The 20720-nt window shown below is 38.8% G+C and overlaps 1 protein-coding gene across 1 annotated transcript; it reads right to left on the minus strand.

The window, feature by feature from the left end:
• Nucleotides 1–1611: 1611 nt before the first annotated feature.
• On the minus strand, nucleotides 1612–17856 carry LOC117446710 (bactericidal permeability-increasing protein-like). The gene is made up of 16 exons (XM_034083057.2): nucleotides 17750–17856; nucleotides 16138–16245; nucleotides 15947–16061; nucleotides 14802–14930; nucleotides 13923–14078; nucleotides 13764–13827; nucleotides 13569–13629; nucleotides 13398–13489; nucleotides 10958–11134; nucleotides 10817–10876; nucleotides 6240–6407; nucleotides 6088–6155; nucleotides 5962–6004; nucleotides 5818–5881; nucleotides 3289–3365; nucleotides 1612–3137 (listed from the first exon to the last, which is right to left on the minus strand). Exons 2-16 carry the CDS (start codon nucleotides 16238–16240, stop codon nucleotides 3096–3098), a joined length of 1419 nt encoding a protein of 472 aa, XP_033938948.1. The 5' UTR covers nucleotides 16241–16245; nucleotides 17750–17856; the 3' UTR covers nucleotides 1612–3095.
• Between the last annotated feature and the right edge of the window lie 2864 nt (nucleotides 17857–20720).

Genomic DNA, 20720 nt, shown 5'->3' on the forward strand with positions numbered 1-20720 from the left:
CTTCAACACGTTCCATATATTTTATACATTATTGGTGACGTATGGTTTTAGTTCAAAAGTTTGCAGTTAAAAATATTATGCTGCTTTTCAAAGCATTTATACTTTCTTTTCTCTTCTTAATACACATTCATTCACTACTACTTACATTTCATATCTAATTCCTTCAGCCTACTTTCAGCAAACCATTCAACTATTACATTATTCAGGAATCTCAGGACATTGAGGCTATACATTTTGTTGTTTATAATTTTTAAGAATGTTTTCTTTTAAATATTAAGCTTCTTCACAATGTTTCCTACTTTTCCAGTTTAACATTTCACTTTCAAGTTTTCAACAAAGTCATTGCAATGCATTTGAGCTGTAACAATTTTGATTCAAATCATTTCACTTTTCTGCATTTCTCCGCTAAATTCAGCAACACACTTTCTTGGTTTTTGTAGATTAAAGCAGCTACAGAGACCATTCAGCTAATAACATATTCAGCTTTTTCTGCATTTTCAGCTAAATTCAGCAACAAATGTACACACTAGTCTAAATGTGTTACTCAGGAGGGTTTCTACCTAATGCTTTGCCAAGCTGATGGTGCACTGCGGCCCCCTTGAGGCTTAAGGCAGTATTGCATCAACTTCTGGGCATTAAAGTTGCTTAAATGGCAGTGTTCCATACAATAATGTAAAACTCATTCTCATAAACTCTGCTACTACTGTATCCAACCACTATATAAAAACAATTAGAACATGTCAAAGCAAAGTCGGTAACAATCATCAAGAGCTTTAAGGCTTTATCTGGTACTTCCATCATTCAATCACTCACTCTTTATGGTTTGTGCCTCTGATATAGATTTTGTGAGGCCGAGCCCTCAGTCACATCTCTCTGAGAGACACGGTGAAGAACTACGATGAACATGTGTCTTCAAACACAACCATGACCGAAACAGGCCCATGATGGAAACAAGAGAAACCACTGGAAAGATGGGAGAGCAAATGCACCGCGATCTTTTCTTGGAAGACACACTGTGGCTGTTTTTCATGGACTCTTGGTCACATTGAACTGCTGTGATGAGCTATTAAAACTGCAATATGTTATTTAAACTGTCAGTACGTGTTTATTTACATATTGAACTGACGACTCTCTAATAAAATAACAACTAGGTGGAACTTGTGCTGCTCTAAGCTCCAAAAAGAAATATTTGGAAAAACTCGAGAGCAGTGCCTTTTTTTCAGAAAACACGACATGTCTTGTGAGCGGATTAATGGGGGAACTATTTTCTTTCAACCTAACTTCACCCATGGACGATTGAGCACCAGCTTGTCGTCTATGAGTCGCTGCACGCTTCTTTCATCACATTGGCATGTGTAATTTGGCAAAAAGAAAATAGTTCCTACAACAAACTGCTCACAACAATGTCTGTGGATTATGTTAAGTAACTGGAAAGAGACATTGTGCTGGTGAGTTTTATTAAAAATGTTTCATTGGAGCTTTGAGCACAACGAACTGAGTGCTGGAAAGTTTGTTTATATTCAAGAGAAGACAGACTTACCTCCCCTGCGATAGCTCTATAAACAGAAACTCACATCAAAACAATTTAGATTAAAAAAATTGCATTAAAAGTAAAAGAAAACAAAGTATTTTTTTATTTTTGTGTGAACCGTCCCTTTAAGAAGATACAACTGGTTTGGATGATGTAAATTATAACGGGTATAATTATAACTACTGTGACCTAATTTTTGTTGTACTGTTGTCATAATTATTTTCCTACGGCTCTCAAATCTGCTACAGAAAAGTCATGAATCAGCACATTTGTGAGCATCACTCTGTGAGATATGAAGCTCAGCGCAAGTTCAACCAGGAAGACCTTCTTTACTCATTCATAAGTGATCGGGTACGTCACTCTCCAGCTTAACCAATCACTTCGCTCTATTCTCACAAGCCTATCATAGCGCTCCGCTAACCCTTTTAAATTACATTACATTACATTACATTGTATTTAGCTGACGCTTTTATCCAAAGCGACTTACAATAAGTACATTCGACCAGGAGACACAACCTTGAAGAAAACAGAATCATATAAGAACATCAGGTTTCAAAGAGCCAATCGTTTCAAGTGCTACTCAACTGGCTTTAGATAAGCCAGTCCTTTATTAGTATATAAGTGCTCTGTTAGCAGTTCTTTGTTAGTCATTCTATCGCTCGAAGTGGAGTCGAAAGAGATGAGTTTTCAGTCTGCGCCGGAAGGTGTGTAAGCTTTCTGCGGTCCTGATTTCAATGGGGAGCTCATTCCACCATTTTGGAGCGAGGATAGCAAATCCACGTGTTTTTGCTGATGGGAACTTGGGTCCCCCTCGCAGCGAGGGTGCAGCGAGTCGTTTGGCTGATGCAGAGCGAAGTGCACGTGCTGGGGTATACGGTTTAACCATGTCCTGGATGTAGGAAGGGCCAGATCCATTCGCAGCATGGTACGCAAGTACCAGTGTCTTGAAGTGGATTCTAGCAGTTACCGGAAGCCAGTGAATCTGCTCTCCCCCCTCTGACAGCTGTCATTTCAGGTGACTCAACGCAACCCTCCTCCACCCCTTTTGACCTCCTTTCCCTCTGAATCCAGGGTCAAGCTAAGCCCCTCCCCTTCAAACCGAACCCAACTATCCATTCACCACCACCAGTGTCTAGACCCCGGGGGGTTTCATCGGATCGGTTCTCCCCTCCCGAATGATACTTCCTGCACAACGGGGCCTAATCGTCAAAACTACATTACATTCATTTGTGTATTCCTATCAATAAATAGCCAAGTATTCTTACATCAAAACCGTCTCACCTGATTGAAACAAAATCAGAAATCTTTGAGTTATAAATTGTTCATAAAGTTGGCAGCAGAGAGTGCTGATCCGCTTTAAAAGGAGTTTATTGTTTAAAAAAAAGATGCAAATGTCCAGCAGACTGTGCCCATTGTATATGAGGTTCATATTTAATAGAAAAGCAGCATGAAAACCTGGGTTGATATCCCAAACAGGTGATCAGCATTTGACGGTAATATTTCTACATGATGAACTGTGATTGTGTCTTCATGTTGCAGAATTGGAAGCTTCCAGAAATGCCACTCAACTCGTGAACTGAACATCGGTCCCAATCATGACGTAGTCCTAGAGAGAAATAAACTAAAATTAAGAACAGCTTAAAAATCAAATAATTCAGTTGATTGTCTGGATATTTAAGATGTTTTCTTCGGAGTTATTGGCCCTCGTAAAAATCCATGTCATATAATAAATACAGCTTTATAGAAAACAGTCTGACCTTCAGGACCAGCAGCTGAGTGTACACCAGCTTCATCTTTCCAAGTGTCGGAAGAGGGTATCCCTTTGCAAGTTGAGCTATGAAGAAAATGCAGACATTTAGAAAAACTAGTCCCAAAAATCTAATGTGGGAAATGTGGTCGTGATATAATAGCAAACGTGTTATATTAGGTTTTAAGTGTATAGGACATTTCATGCATTAAATGCAGTTTAAACACATAAGATTTAACTGAAAAATGTAAGGGGACAAATTATGACTTTAAAACTGGTTCAATATCATTTATATCAAAATGCATCCTATACAAGGCAAGGCAAGTTTATTTATATAGCACCTTTCAGCACCAGGCAATTCAAGGTGCTTTACAAAAATGAAAGACATTCAGATAAAGGCATTTAAAAACAGTAAAAGATAATAAAAGAAACATTAAAAGAAAACAAAAAATGAAAGACATTAAGAAAATGGCATTTAAAATCAGTCATTAAAAAGAAAAGCTAATAAAATAAACATTAAAAGATAAAAGTTACAGTGCAGTCTAAGATATGAATAGTTCAATTATTTCAGTCCTTGATTTTTTATTTATTCACAGAACATCCCTTTGGAAATCCGAACATTTCCGTCCCGATTGTTAATTTTGACCGATTTTTTTTTTCACCATGTTATGCTCGCATGACATCCACAATCGGACCCTCAGGAGGGTGTACTAGCCCCCTACTCTGCTTTGCGTTCCATAACAAAGTCTTTAAGTGTTACCTGAACACCCCGTGTTACCAAAACACTATTTTTCACTCGTCGGTGATGTGATACTTGTTCCTCAGTACAAATCACCCAAAAACTGATCGTAAACCCTGGCTACGATGGATATCCCAAATATCCTACTTTCGAGCAGTCCATGACATAAATGTCATGGAGAAATTAATTACATTTAAATTTAAAACATTAAAAAAGAAAAAATACATGGATACAAGTTACAGTGTAGTCAAGTAAAGTAAAAGTAGTCAGAGTTGCAGCGGACCTGCAGGTTTCTGGGAGTTTGTTCCAGATATTTGGAGCATAATAACTGAACGCTGCTTTACCATGTTTAGTTCTGACCAGAGGCGGCGCTAGGGGGTAGCTACTTGGGCTCAAGCCCCGGATGTTTTCTGAAAAGCCCCGGATATTTCACTTAAAAAAAATTAATAAAAAAAAATGTAAAATTTCTCGGGAGTAATGTGCAGTACCGGAGTCCACCAGAGAGGCAGCCACTGTGGGACATTAGCCTGCGTACTGCGTACGCAGGCTAATTCTGAATAAGGAGTGATCCTTCCTAGTGCCTGACGAGTTTTAAGCTAATAGCCTCTACAGTTATGGATATTAGAAAGTTATTGTCATCGAAGCAGGCTCCACAAGCTGCAGCAGCAGCAGTATCAGCAGCTGACAACAATGTCATCACCAGCAGTGAAGAAATGGATGATGTTTCAGGTTTGTTAATCTAATGGTGATATCTGCACTCTGGCTGACTGAGTAAGAAGTGAAAAAGAGTGATGTAACCACACTAAGTCAATACCCTTATATGTTAGTATGTATACAGGACATGACTAAAAATTATCCTAAGATGTAACGTTAACCCTTCATACCTCAGTCTACTTTTAAGACACTAAAATAACGTATTCCAATTTCTATGTTGTTTTCGCGCGTGGAATTATACCGGCTCTCGTTTCAGTACACATAACAACAGAACTGACAGGAATCAGACTTCGATTGGCTGTGACTGCATCCACTCAGAGTGTCCGATTCAGAAAAGTGACTCTTACACTCTTTACGTCACAAACAAAGATGATGGATAAGAATAGATCTATAAAACGATTAGCAATGCGCCAGAATCAAGGTGAGACTATCCGCATCCTTTAAAACTCTAGGCACATTTGTTTCACCTAAGTAAACGACTATTTGAGTGAGTTAAGGCATTAGTTTGCTTCATTAAAGGGTGTTAATGAGTGTTCTCCAGTGCATTTTAAGGTGTTATTAAGGTAGGGTTAATGCTGCTCTCAAAGTGCACCAGATTGATGCTTTCAACTTCAATATTTAAAAAAAAAATCTTCCCGGGGGAGCATGCCCCCGGACCCCTCGAGAGGAGGCGACGACCCCCCTAAAGGATGTTCGGTCCACCCCCCACTTATAAAACATAGCACTGTACTGTTTTTTTTTGAGAATGTAAAATGAAACCTCACTCTACATCTTACATTTCCCATATATTTATGTGTATTTTAAATATATATAATTTATTTTTTATTATTTGAGTATGATTTACTATTCCTGAAATAATTATTTAAGTCACAATTTAAAATAAAATGCAATTTTCTGTCAATTTTCAAATGAAAATGGCATTTTAATTTAGTTTCTGAGGACTTAACCTGCAGTACAGTGGACAATATTACAATTTAAAGAGCAAAACAGTGTCACAGTCTGTTGCATTCACATTTCAATCTGTCAGTCATCAAGTCGGGTCTCTGTATTTCATATAGAGTGTAAAGTGATAATGCAAGATCTCACCATTCATTGTAGGTATCACCACCATTTTGAGGACCATTTGGAAGATGCTGTCGAGCGAACCGATCTGCAGATTAGGGTTAGGGTTTGTTAGTTATGTTGGTACTGAATGTGCACACTGTGACTCGTGTTAGAATTAATTCTCACCTGAAAGTCTCCGACATAGCTCGTCCCCAGGGTCAGATCCATTCTGTGCAAATGAGGCAAATTAAACTGTCATGCTCGTCTTCACAAAGACCTTTTGGCCCCATGTTTTTGTTTTTAGTTACTCACTTGTTTAGGGTGACAGCTCCGGCCAACCTCGTTCCACTGACAAACACTCGGACGCTGACACTGGAGACCTGTAAAGACAATATAGTGAGACAGTTCCCAACGTAGAACCAAACAAATGGCTTTTCATTTATCACACCAGCTGTGTAACCTACCAAGTTCAGGACAAAGAGAGGCGTAAGTGTGGCGTTGGGTTGGATAGCGTAAGCTGTCACTGAGGACAAGCTCTGAACTGTCGCGTTGTTGGGTTCAAACGTGATGACGGGAGTTTTCACCGTCTTCACCAGAAGTTTCATCATCAGACCTGGGAAACGCTTAGCAATCTGAAAAGCAAATATATAGCTGACAAATATTTGTGGAGGAAACTTCTGTGTAGCAATGCAGTGGGAGTCACCGACTCATGAAGGAGACACGGGACGAGCAGGAGTTCTGATGTCAAACACTGATATTTAATACAAGCATCGGCCGGAGAAATTCACATCACAAGTCACACAGTCAAAGGTGCTGACTGCACGGGTGGTTTGCCATGTCAAATCTGATCAGCCTCGCATCTTGGTAGACCTTTTAACTAGTTTACAGAGAGTCAAATCCACATATTGGGGATGGGCGTAAACACATCTGCAGACACAGGAGATGTCTCTCACGTCTCTGGAGCTTAGAAAACCCCCTTGTGCCCACTGGTGTCAGGCCATAAACCCTAGTATCAACATACGACTGCATTAACACATTCCTTACGGGAGATTAGAAGCAGGGATGGTCATAAATGTCAACACATAAAATAAGGTTAAATGTCTAGGAGTAAAGACAAAATTAATCCCTAACAGCTGACAAATAGACTGGTGCATAAATGAGCCCTAAAACCCGGAAATTAGTTAGCATTTTACCTCGTAATTTTACCTCGTCTTTGCTTTAAAGTTTTTTTGAATGGTTAGATTCCTGAAATAAGGTCTGTTGTAAACACAAGCTTAAGAGATTTTTAAGTTTTATTCTTTTACATAAATAAGGTCAGTAAATAACCCACTTGTGAATGTCAGAAGTTCCTTTGCCTTTAGCGGAGTAGCTTTGTCGATATCTGTGTTGATAGGTAATAGATTAAGAGCGGTGAATCAGCTTAGAAACAGGAAGTGCTCAAATGTTTGTGTGAGTTTATCAAATTTAGCAGTGATTCCATGTCAGCCATAATCTTGATTTTATGTTTTTAACGGAAACTTGGATTGAAAAAAATAACAGTGCAGCTGTTCTTATTGAATCAACCCCTCCCAACTTTAGTTTTATGAGTCAGGAAAGAATGCATAAGAAAGGGGGTGGAGTTGCTATTTTGTTCAATAGTGAACGGTTTGATGATTGACAGGTCACAGAACAATGGGAGCTCTCTACCCTTACCCACAATTTAAAGTAAGTCACACAGACTATCTCCTCTTTACTCTTCTCACAGCAAGATGTCAGAACAAAGTGAAAAACAAACAATGGCATAAAATATTATTAATATATCGGGTAGTAATAGATTTATTTATTTTCTTCTCAGAGTGTACCAGAATGCATAGTTTATGTTAATATTTCTAAAAATCTCCTGGGGGAGAATCCCCCCAGACCCGCCTGCTGGGGTTGGGTTTTCAGCATGTGTGCCTTTTTATATAGTTCAGCTTTGATTCCATCATCTCATTAAACCTTTTTTAAAAGCATACTTTAGTTCTATGAAGGGATACAAGGGATATATGCACTGTACTTCACTTGTATTTATATTGTATGCTGAAAAGCGTATATATTACAGCACGTTTTTTTGTTGAATAGATTTGATTGCTTCAAAATGTTGGGTCGCGATGTATTGACCAAGTAAAAAGTGGGTCCCGAGGCCTGACCAGTAGAGAACCACTGGTCTATAGTGTGTATTGACTTTGACCGTCTAGTCATTGTTGGTGATGTTAACATCCATGTTGACAACCCCCAGGACAGAGGGGCTAAATAACTGTTTTGTGTTCTTGATAACTATGGACTGACTCAGCATGTACACGGAGCCCACGCACAATAAGGGGCACACTCTGGACTTAATTATCTCAAAGGGTCTGAATATCTCTAAGGTTGTGGTGACTGATGTTGCACTATCTGATCATTCCTGTGTTTTCTTTGAGAGCTCTATTTCTCTTCACAATTTTTTTCAAAAAGAGGTAACCACAAAGCGATATTTAACTGAAAATACTAGGGAAATGTTTACTCAGAATATTTCTTCCACACTTGCCCCTGCTAACATCTCAGTAAATGAGCTAGTTTTTTAATTCAAAAATGAAATTTTTTATAAATGCCATTGCTCCAACTAGGGTAAAGGAAGTGACTGGGAAGATAATATATCCATGGAGAAAAGCCATGACCGTGAAAACAGAAAAAAGAGAATGTCGAAAAGCTGAACGCAGGTGGCGAAAAACAAATCTCCAGGTTCACTTTGAAATCTATAAAGAGAGACTTGGCCTTTATAATGTGGAATTGAAAAACGCACGACAGTCTTTCTTCTCTGACATCATTACCAAAAACAAAAACAATGCACGTGCCTTGTTTGCTACCGTCGACAGACTAACTAACCCCCCAGTGTCAGTAGCCTCTGAATCTCTATCCACCAGGGCATGCAATGATTTTGTATCCTTCTTCACTGACAAAATTCAGAAAATCAGACAAGCAGTCAGTGCCTCTGCATCAGGAACAGCAAATGTGTTGTCCCTATGTTCACCTAATATCAATTCAAACACCATGACACAATTCCACCAGATTAATGATAAAAACCTAGAGGACATTATTCAACTTCTGAAATCCTCCTCCTGCTGCCTTGATATTATTCCAACAGGATTTTTTTCAAAGATGTTTTTCGTTGCATGGCCTCAGATCTACTTCATATAGTAAACAAATCTCTTCACTCAGGTATTTTTCCACAGGCCCTGAAAACTGCAGTCATTAAACCGCTCTTAAAAAGAATAATCTAGATGCTTCAGTAATGAACAATTACAGGCCCATATCAAACCTCCCATTTCTAGGTAAAATCATTGAAAAAGTAGTTTTTCAACAGTTGAGTAATTTATTGCGTTTGACACTGTTGACCACAACATATTAATAGACCGACTAGAAAACTGGGTGGGACTTTCGGAAACAGTTCTAAATTGGTTTGAATCCTACTTAAAGGACAGAAAAAACTTTGTTTCTATAGGTAAATACACATCTGAGAGACAAATATGACATGTGGGGTACCTCAAGGCTCCATCTTGGGGCCTCTTCTCTTTAACATCTACATGCTACCACTGGCTCAGATAATGAAAAATAACAAAATAAGTTACCATAGCTATGCGGATGACACACACATTTACATAACAATTTCACCAGGAGACTATGCTCCAATTCAAACACTGAGTAAGTGCATTGAACAAATCAATGACTGGATGTGTCAGAACTTTCTCCAATTAAACAAAGATAAAACTGAGGTAATGGTTTTTGGAGCCAAGGCAGAACGTATAAAAGTTAGCGCTGAGCTTCAGTCTGCAATGTTCAAAACAACAGATAAAGCCAGAAATCTAGGTGTAGTCATGGACTCTGACCTGAGTTTCAACAGTCACATTAAAACAGTTACTAAATCAGGCTACTATCACCTAAAGAATATATCTAGGATTAAAAGACTAATGTCACAGCAGGATTTGGAAAAACTTGTCCATGCTTTTATCTTCAGTAGACTCGACTACTGCAATGGTGTCTTCACAGGTCTCACTAAAAAATCTATTAGAAAGCTGCAGCTGATTCAGAACGCCGCTGCTCGAGTCCTCACTAACACTAAGAAAGTGGATCACATCACTCCTGTTCTGAAGTCTTTACACTGGCTTCCTCTGTGTCAAAGAATAGATTTCAAAAATACTGCTGCTGGTTTATAAAGCTTTGAATGGTTTAGGCCCAAAATATATTTCTGACCTACTGCTAAATTATGAACCATCCAGATCTCTCAGGTCTTCAGGGACTGGTCAGATTTCTGTCCCCAGAGTCAGAACTAAACATGGTAAAGCAGCGTTCAGTTATTATGCTCCAAATATCTGGAACAAACTCCCAGAAACCTGCAGGTCCGCTGCAACTCTGATTACTTTTAAATCCAGACTAAAGACTTTTCTTTTTGCCGCTGCTTTTAATTGAACTATTTACATCTTAAACTGCACTGTAATTTTTTTCCATGTATTTTTTCTTTTGATGTTTATTTTATTATCTTTTCTTTTTAATGACTGATTTTAAATGCCATTTTCTTAATCTCTTTCGTTTTTTGTAAAGCACTTTCAATTGCCTTGTGTTGAAAGGTGCGATATAAATGAACTTGACTTGCCTTGCCTTGCCTTGTGTCGGTTGCTAACAAGTGTCTAAAAAAGACTACTGAACGTCATCACGCAGAACATTAGGCGCTTTTAGCTTAGCGGTGGTGATCTGAAGCAATGTAACTATGATGTAGCACGTTTATAGCCTAACAATAGCTTTTAGCTTCCGGTGATTTCAATTATGCTTCAATCATAATAATGTAGATATTATCGTGCTGAACAAAACATGTTAGTATTATAAAGGTGTGTTTGCCACATATCAAATGTTCTGCAATACACTGAAATCCAATGGAAAAATCTCATTGCTTTTTGGCGAGGGGAGCCCTTGCGATGCTAACTTCTGCGTCGGCCTACAAAAATCAGAAATGCACCAATCTGTAGAAATGAGTAGAATCTGTTTTCACCTGCGGGATGAAAACTCCAAACGCTCGGGTGTTGAGTCGGATGGGAAAGCCTTGTGGGATCTGTTGAGAGTCAGAAGGGTTGTAAATCATTGTGACGTCACGTAAGAAGATAGATGAGTGAATCAGGAGGATTTAGCTCACCATGTCATCAGTGATGTACAGGCTGAGGGCTCCAGCTGTGTTGTAGACGAACGCCGCAGATTCAATGGTGAAGGAGGAAATGCCGATGTACAACATGTTGTTGATCTGGGGCGGCAGGGAAAAGACTGCGGGGGAAAAGGGAGGCTCCTGATGCTTCCCGATGTTGTAGAATTCACCCTAAAAGACAAAGAAACAGCAGAAACAGAACATTTGCAACATAACCATGACTGTCTATTTCTTAATAACCAAGCTGCAGAGGTGGGAAGTAGTGGAGTACAAATACTTTGTTACTGTACTTAAGTACATTTTTCTGGTATCAGTACTTTACTCCACTACTTATTTTTCTGACGACTTTTTACTTTTACTTCTTACATTTTGAACCCAAATACCTGTACTTTCTACTTCTTACATGTTGAACACAAATACCTGTACTTTCTACTTCTTACATGTTGAACCAAAATACCTGTACTTTCTACTTCTTACATGTTGAACTCAAATACCTGTACTTTCTACTTCTTACATGTTGAACACAAATACCTGAACTTTCTACTTCTTACATGTTGAACCCAAATACCGGTACTTTCTACTTCTTACATGTTGAACTCAAATACCTGTACTTTCTACTTCTTACATGTTGAACCCAAATACCTGTACTTTCTACTTCTTACATGTTGAACTCAAATACCTGTACTTTCTACTTCTTACATTTTCCAAACAGGCTGGTTCCTTTAGTTTGAATGTGTGTTTGGTGGTGTGATCATTATTATTTAGAGTCATTGTGTGCCTATTGATTTTAACACGATTCGTGTATCCATCATTTCCTGGTCTTCTCTAAAGAAGAGGGACCAATGAAAACATTGTCATGTTGCCGTTGTTCAGCACGGAAACATTCATTCTTTTTTGGACCCCAACCAACAGTCTCCCCGGTTGATATTCTGGGCTCCCTCAATAAAAATATCTTCCCCTCTGTTATGAACCTTGGAGTGACCTTCAACAGCGCCTTTACCAGTTCGGTTCAGAATAGATTTTAAACTCCTTTTATTTGTTTTTAATGCCCTAAATGGGCTAGCTCCTGCCTATATAGCCGAACTCCTCCATCGCTACACCCCAGGCAGAGCCTTAAGGTCGGCTGATCAGCTGCTGTTGATAGTGCCTAAGACCAGGCTTAAAACCCGAGGGCATCGAGCCTTTGCAGCGGCTGGCCCTAGGCTCTGGAATAATTTGCCCCTACATGTGAGGTCGGCCCAGACCCTGGGGGGTTTAAATCAACACTTAAAACTCACTTTTTCTCTTTGGGTTTTGTTTAATTATCTATTTATTCATTTAGTTATTTATTTATTTATTTAGTTCTTTATTTTAATATTTATAACATAACATAGGATTTCATAAAGTATTTTTAAAATAGTTTATACATTATTCGAATATAGGAATAGTAGATAGGATTACTTAAAATATAGTACCTTATATTTCATCTTTTTTCCCTTTAGACCCTTGCGGTTTATTCTTAAAAACCCTTACCCTTACCCACCCCCCATTTTCCCTCTGCTGGTCTATGGCCTTGTAGAGGGTAACGGGGACGGGGTACAGAGTCGCTTAGATAAGAGGGGGAGTGCAACTGACGAAGAGATAGGTTGTTGTGCTCCCTATCTCTGTTTCTTATCTATATCTAATATAACTGCTCGGGTCTTGATAGATTGAGTGGGGAAGTTCATGAGATCTTTCTAGAGGGTTATCAAGAATAACTTTTATCCAATGACCTTTCCCCTCTCTGTCTGTGTCCATGTATTTTCTTGTTCCGATTAACCCAGCCAAATCTTTTTTCTTGTTTTGTATCTATATCTACGCCGGGAACCGGAGTCGAGGCTGATCCTCTTGCTGTAGTCCTGTGTCCTGAGTTCTGGATTAAGTCGTGGACTTCGGTCCCCTTGTTCCCCTTAAACTGTGGGTTTTCTCTGGAAGTTTTTCCTTGTACGATGTGAGGGTCTAAGGACAGAGGGTCTAAGAACAGAGGGTGTCGTTTTTCTCATACTGATATTCTGAACAATCTGTGCTGTTGTATTTGCTGTAAAGTGTCTCTACTGTAGGCTCGACCAAAAATCGTTTAGAAATGTGTTATATAAATAAAACTTGATTTGATTGATTTGATTAGCTAACAATGACATTATTGTTCTATTAATATAAAGGGAGGTCAGGTACTCTTTAAAACAGCTGCTAGTTATGGGTACTTTTTACTTCAGGACATTTCAAAGCCCATACTTCTTTACTTGAGTAAAGAAGTTTAGTCAGTACTTCTAGTATCTAGTATTTTTAAACACGTGTATCTGTACTTCTATTTGAGTAAAGTATGTGTGTAGTGTTGCCATCTCTACCAAGCTGAGGCTCCAGTACAGAAGCCTTAATAATCAAACGAGCAAACAAAAGCATCATGATTGTTTCTCACCTTCAAGCCAAAGTCTATGGAGGTTTTTGACACTGCAGGCGATGCCACCATGGAATATTCAATCTCTGCAAACTTGTCCACCTTGGCTAGAACTGCAATAAGACAGAAAGTCTCCTACATATTCAGCATCAATGAAACATACACATATTTGACATGAAGATAATGATTTACCATTGAGAGTTTTCAAATTGTTGTTCAAATCAGATACTGCATTGGCTACCAGAGGGCAGATCTGCAACAAAAATTCAAAAACACAATACATTTGCACTGTGATTTCTGAATGGAGAACATATTCTTAAAAGAACCCAACATGGATACAGTGCAGTTTGGAAACCAACTACTAGTGTCTGTACCAGCAGTCCTCACCTGTTTCTGCATTGCTTTTCGTATCGCACTATCAATGTATTTACTGAAGAGATTGTACAACCAACTGAAATGAAAAACAGGAAATATGGCAGCACGAAAATAAAATAAAATGGTATTCTTTCAAATTGGTTCAAAAGTTGTTTCTATTTTTGTTCTTACCTGGCTCCACCCTTAAAATGGATGCTTGTCTTGCCAACATTGGCTCCACAGTCGAGACTATTGACCACAGGTCGGCCTGTCTGGTCACTCTTGATGGAGAGACTTGTAGTGATACTGATATCATTGGCGTTCAAATTAAAAGAGCCGCTGTCCTTTCTGTTGAGAGAGGGTTAGGGTTAGGGTTAGGGGTTTGAATGTCCCCAAATATTTAACTTTAAGAGTCCCCTATTATAGGCCTACTATTTTTCATCCATATATGATAGGTTTCAAATATATACAAAACATGTCTCTGAAGTGTTTGGCTCTAAATACCAAACAGATCATTGCAGCATCCCATAATCCCCTCTGTTTCAGCCCTGTTCCTAAAGTGCTGATTCTCTGTCTGTTACTTTAGATCAGTGCTTCTCAAAGTGTGGTCCGCGGACCACTGGTGGTCCGTGAGCGCCCCCTAGTGGTCCGTGAGTACATTGGTAACATTTCACATTTGAAATAAATAAATAAATAAAAGTTTTCCGCACTCTCGCGGGAATATCTCCGCAATGGAGCGAGTTTAAGTTTCACTTTCAAATGCATGATATAGCCTAGCGCAACACCTTCATCACACATGTTGCTACCTGTTTGTACCATTTTCAGGCAATTTGTAATCTGTTCTAGAAAAACGATGTGTTTTTGGATATTTTTGGAGTTAGGTGGTCCGCGAGTGTTTTTTTATTGGTTAAGTGGTCCTTGGTATGAAAAGGTTTGAGAAGCACTGCTTTAGATGAAAATAACATGTACAACATGTTATTTTTTGTGAATACATGTTGATGTATCAAAGACATGAAAACGTGGATTTTGCATAATAGGTGACCTTTAAGGAAGAAATCTGTTCTCACTTACACAAAGAGGTACTTGACTCGCCAGTTTCCTTCCAACCGGAAGTACGCGTTGACAATGGACAGTTTGACACCGGTCCCTGGCACCAGATCCAGCGCAGCCGTTGGCAATCCCACTTCCACCATTTTCATGCTGATAAAGACAACATGAAAGTTCATTTTCAGTTCCATATTTTGTGTCTCTACTTTGACATGTTTACATGCTTTAATGTTCAAAAAGCTCTTTATTGTTCTCATACTGCCTGCTGCAGCACCTATTTTTTACTATCTGTCTGAAACCAGAGCCCAGTCTGCTCTGATTGGTTGGCTGGCCGGCTCTGTTGTGATTGGTCAACTGCTTAGAGATGTCCCGCCCCTTAGCCAATATTACAATGTGTTGGAGTCTAGCTAATAGAAGAAGCGTGAGTGCTACAGAGTGATGTCACTGTGGGGGAAACTTCTGAAGCAATGGAGGAGTCAGGACTCAAAGAGACACATGGAGAGCTGGAGCTTTGATGGCAAACACTGATGGTTTATTTGGAGTTACGGCCGGAGAACTGACAAGACATGTCACGGGTCACGGTTTGACCACACGGTTGAGATGCCACATCAATTCTGAGGAACTCTTCTGTAGCTCGAGGTTTTAACTATTTCAGAGTGTAATAATCAACATTCTTCATCAGTGAGACTAAAGCGATATGGACCCTGAATCTAACTAGAGCTGTCGTCCATAGAAAAGAATGGGCGCCAGGGAACCTTCGTCCCTGAACAGTAAACTATCTCATGGCAGCTTGTGCTCTGTCTCAACAACAATGCGCCCAAGCTGCTCCTCCTTAAGAGAGATAGCAGCAATACCCAAGGCTGTAGACCTATGCCATGGGAAAGGAGACAGTGAGAAGAGAAAATTATGAACTGTGTCAAAGTCAGAATACCTTAGCAAATTATTCCCCAACAGTCACTATGTTACAGAAGTACACAAAGGAGTCCAGTTCAGACAGGGGGGGAAGTGTGTGCGAGAAAACTCGCTTAAACTTTTCGGATTGTAGCCTTTGCAGACCATTTACATGCACACAAACCTATATAGCACATTACAGAAAAGGGGAAACCCCACAAATTGTCTTTAAGTATCCAATTTAAGAATTGACGGTGATGAATGCACTGCTTTCTTACTTTGTCAGGCTGTACCTGACGTTGCCAATGGGAGACACCCTCACTTTCCCTGACATATCATCAAGTTTGATGGTTTTGAGTTTCTGCAAGATCGAAGCCACTGCCAGTTGTCTGCCTAGGGAAATCAAGGGAAATTGATGATTAAATCTCGGGAGAAATCAGCGATTTAAAACTAAAAGTACAAACCTTACCATATTCAATGCCTTTAGCTGTTAGCTTGATCTTTACTCCAGGGTTGATGCTTGTGGTCAAAGGGATTAAAGCCACCAGAGATAGGCACCAGCACAGAAACATCTTGACTGTTGGGAGGAAAAAGGACAGGATCATCAGCACTTTGTTCTCAAGATATGTTGACATGTTTATTTGTTCCGCAAATGAGGTTTGGGAATCAACCAATCAAGGCTTCCTCTTCTAGATTAATGCTTTGTCTATTTGATACTTGTTTCCTATTTATTGTTACAGTATATAATCCATAACCATCATCACTTTAGACATCAGTGGCTTCCCCTTTAGACACATTCACTTCTGTTTTGTCCACTGGTCAAGTCAAGTCAAATTTGATGGATGAAGTACTCAGATTATTTACTTCAATATATACAGTATACCGGTACATTTAAGTAAACTTGTGGACTTTGTTACAAGTGAATGAAAACAAAATAAAAGTTACAAATAAAGTAGTACTACAAAATAAAAGTAAAAGTAATTCTGCAATGGGTCGTTTCTTTAACTGCAATTTGAGCCCAACAAGACCATTATTTTATTGGTCCCAATACATCACGTTTGGAAACTACTGGTTAATAATATATTGCTTTCTGTAATGCTTTTAAACACACAATCTTAATTTGAAAAGAAACGCCGCTACATATAATCATAGTGGTGTAAAAATTAAACTTTTCCCTGTCTCCTGCTTCAATGGAGGCCTGTGAAAGAGCTTCAGTGCCGCAGACGACACCACATGACCCCTGATCAGTCAGCAGGACTTTAATTATATCAGGAAGAGATTTAAGACCCAGTCCACCATTTTGGTCTAGGTTTGATTCAGTATAGAGAGAAATTAGAGATTGTAAATGCACTTTTTTTTGTAGCACTAAAGTAATTGTCTAGACACGATTGCATTCATTCAGTGTTAGCAAATGTGATCACATGTCCACAAGCTCCTTCAGATGTTCACTAATCAACACCATTTAAAGCCATTCTTTTTGTTGGTGACGATGCTTAAAATGTAGTTTTTTGCATGCTTAAATTGATCGATTCGGGCTCTGAACATGTTTATTAACACACTAAACTAAAAAATGTTCAGACATGTGACCACCCAGCTTCCGTGAAGGTTCAGAAGTCTGGTGCAAGACAAAGAGTGCTTTTAATAACCAAAGTGCATGTTAAGACAGGATAAAGAGGCTGCTTATTAAAAAGAAAAACATATTTCACCATGGAAACCAAAATACACGAATGATCTTTGACTATGAACAGATTAGCACTTACATGTAATTCTGAAAGTTAGTTTTGTAGGGAAGTAATATTTATGCATATCCTAAAACGCAACAGCAGCATTGGTATCAGACATTGGTATATTAGGTTTGTTGTTTTTTCGTAGCCTCTTAATACTTATCTACACATTCATAATCAGTGCAGTTGAGGCACAACAAGAAACCCACATATTTCACAAAACAAGAATCATCTACCTGATGTGAAGAAGGATTTCTAGACACTACAATTCAAGGCTCCTTCACATATTGAAGTTAACTCAGAACATATCAACTTTAGACTATAGAACTATACATATAAACAGATATAAGCTCTTACCCGAAGCAGTAGTCTGTCAGGTTTTTCCTGATGTGTAAGTCTCACTGCAAACAAGGAAGAGTGAAAGAGGAAGGGAGGCACATGGCCTTTAATTCACTTACCCAATCAGAAACTAAACTATGGCTGTGAGGATCCACAGTTCTGCCTCCCTATTTTTTCCCTCTGTGTTAGTTTTTGTCTGTCCTCCTGTTGGAAGTTGCACCCCCCCCAACACACACACACACACACACACACACACACACACACACACACACACACACACACACACACACACACACACACACAAGGGGGGGCGCAACAGCGGTAATTAAAGTTTAAAAGTCTCAAATGCTACAACTACTGTCACAAACTGGATGAATGTGAAGTATTTTGTTTAAGGAGGATGAGAGCGTAATTAAGGAGCACTCTTGGAGTGACTTTGATGGTTATTGGACTCAGGATTAACTCATTTGGATTCCCGCTGTATGAAGAAATTAAAGGACGGCGCAAGTGGAAACAATTCACAAAGGGATTAAACTGTTTAAAACACATGCTCAAAGTAAACCGGATTTTGCCGATGTGTTTATGTGGATTCAAAAGTCCTAAATAATCAACAAAATGGAGGAGACCGATCTGATCGGAGCAACTGTGACAAATAATCCAACTGAAACCGGCATGGACAATGACTGTGTTTTAAAAATGCGATTATCCAGAAAAGCCCGGTTTGAACACTTTACGCGCAGAAGAAACATTTCTATTAAAGAAAGAATTATACATTTCTGTCTTTTTATGCCTTTAATAGCTACTAACTTGAATTGTTATTCAAATTAATTAATCAATTATTTTGTATTGTAATGTAGAGACAAGGCTTTTAGTGACAATCATGTATTGCGTTACAATTATATGTAAAAAAAAAAAAAGTCTAAATATGATATTTGTCCTCAAATCATCTGAGGCCTGGCGCCCCCCCCTGCGATCTTTGGCGTACCCCCCAAGGGAGGAGCGCCCCCCAGGTTGGGAACCACTGGTCTAAACCACCAGTGACCAACTTACCTGCTCCTCTACCTGCCGCGCCCAGCCACCTCCCTTCCTGCTGAGCTCCTTCGTGTTCCTTCGCCCCCCTGGTTCCGCCTGCTCTCTCGGCCACCCCATATCCTGGATGCTGACCTCCGCTCCAGCTCTTAGTATATTCCCTGGCCCTGGCTTTTTGGATTCCCTTATCCCCTGTTTTTTTGGATTACATCTCTCCTGCTCTGTCCCCTGCTACAGCCTAACTCCCAGACACTGTCTGTTTGGAAATAAACCTTTTTTGTTCAACATAACTTTTATTTTATTTTATTTATATTACAACATACTAGCTGTGGTCTTATGTTAGTGTTGCATTAAACAAAACAAAAACACTTTACAAAATAGTGTTCTCAAAGGATGATAATTGATAATATCTCAATAACCGACTCAAAATTGAGCTTTGAAGCAAATTGCGAAGCTGTGTGCAACAACGGGAACCAGCATTTATTTAATTTTAGGAAACAAGAGGTGGAAGAAGTACTCGGATCATTAACTTAAGTAAAAGTAGCAACACTACAGTCTAAAAAAACTCAGTTATATAGTCATGTATTCAAAACTGTACTTAAGTAAAAGTAAACAAGTAAGCGAAATGTACTTTAAGTATCAAAAGTAAAAGCACTTATTAAGCAGAATGGCCTAATTAGGCATCACATATTTTAAATGATTATATTATAATTATTGATGCGTTCATTTGTGCGTCACTTCAATGTTCACTTCAGAGTAAACATGGGGCTGATTTTAATGACTTTATGTACAACTTGTTACAATATCATTAACAAATTAGTTAGATTTTAATGTTGTATTAATAATCTAAATCTGCAAAGTAACTAACTAAACCTTTAATACAATGTAGTGGATGAAAATGAAATCCAATACAAAATATTGTATATTATATTTGTGGAGTAAAAGTATCGAGTAGCATAATCTTAAAATACTAAAATAAAGTAGAATTACCAGCAACCTTTGCACAAATTAACAAGTTGTAGCAGCGTCAAACAGATGCTTTAGGAAGCAATGCCTATATATTTATTTATCAACTTGCTGATTTGTTCATGTTTGTATTAGTGGGTTTTAAAAGTGATGGATCACAGTGTACTTTTTAAAGATGTGTATGTTGTCGTGTTTAAAAATGTGTGTCACAATGCATCGTGTCTTTTACCTGCTGCAAACCAAATCTACCTGTGGGTACAAATAGATAACTTGAATCTGATATAGTTTACAGGTTTGGTGTCAACATATTTGTCTCATGTGTTTTTGTTGGTGTTGGCTTAGTTCCAATCTCAATCTCCCGTACAGAAAGAGGAACAGATAAATCAGCCGAACTGGCCAATAGAATCATGATGATGAAAAGGGAACAAAGCAGTGAGCGGCGTATTAATCATACTTCTGCTAACGTGTACTGCGGGGGTGTGGTGTTAGAAGGTTCACTTGTTGTTAGGTGTTTCCCGTCATCTGGTCTCAAGCAGGCACGTGCACACATAGACATCAAAGTGGGCTTGAGCCCCTGCCCTTTTTCTTCCTGCAGAGAAAGTGCCCTTTTTATGGGGTTATATAATTTATTTATTTTGCATTTTCAATTAAAGCCACTTCAACCTTTATAAGTAAGTGTAATGCCAATATAATTGCTCCTGCTGCTGGCTGGCCTTAGTATGGAATCAATCCATTTTGTTTTTGACTTAAAACTATTTCAAACATTAAGGCTCAAAACAGGCAAAGCCAAAGAAAGCAGCTTATGGCTTGTCTTAATTCAACTTCGACCGTTTGGTTTCCAACATATTGAAGTCAGATCATTTTATTATAGAAACACCAATTAGTTAACAACAATTAGTCCTCGATGAATACAGTTGATCTTTAATTCAAGGCTGAGACAAATAATTCACAACCATTCCTCACAAGAAGGATAAAGTTAGTGCATTTCTTGTAA

The sequence above is a fragment of the Pseudochaenichthys georgianus genome, chromosome 5 (genome assembly GCF_902827115.2).
Source record: "Pseudochaenichthys georgianus chromosome 5, fPseGeo1.2, whole genome shotgun sequence".
Classification (NCBI taxonomy): Eukaryota; Metazoa; Chordata; class Actinopteri; order Perciformes; family Channichthyidae; genus Pseudochaenichthys; species Pseudochaenichthys georgianus.

Coding starts and splice junctions, on each gene's coding strand:
- LOC117446710 (XM_034083057.2), bottom strand. CDS start 16,240: ATGTTTCTGTGCTGGTGCCTATCTCTGGTGGCTTTAATCCCTTTGACC. Junction 6,005..6,087: donor GGAGCTGTCACCCTAAACAA/GTGAGTAACTAA, acceptor TCATTTGCACAG/AATGGATCTGACCCTGGGGA. Junction 3,366..5,817: donor GGTGATACCTACAATGAATG/GTGAGATCTTGC, acceptor TTTTCTTCATAG/CTCAACTTGCAAAGGGATAC.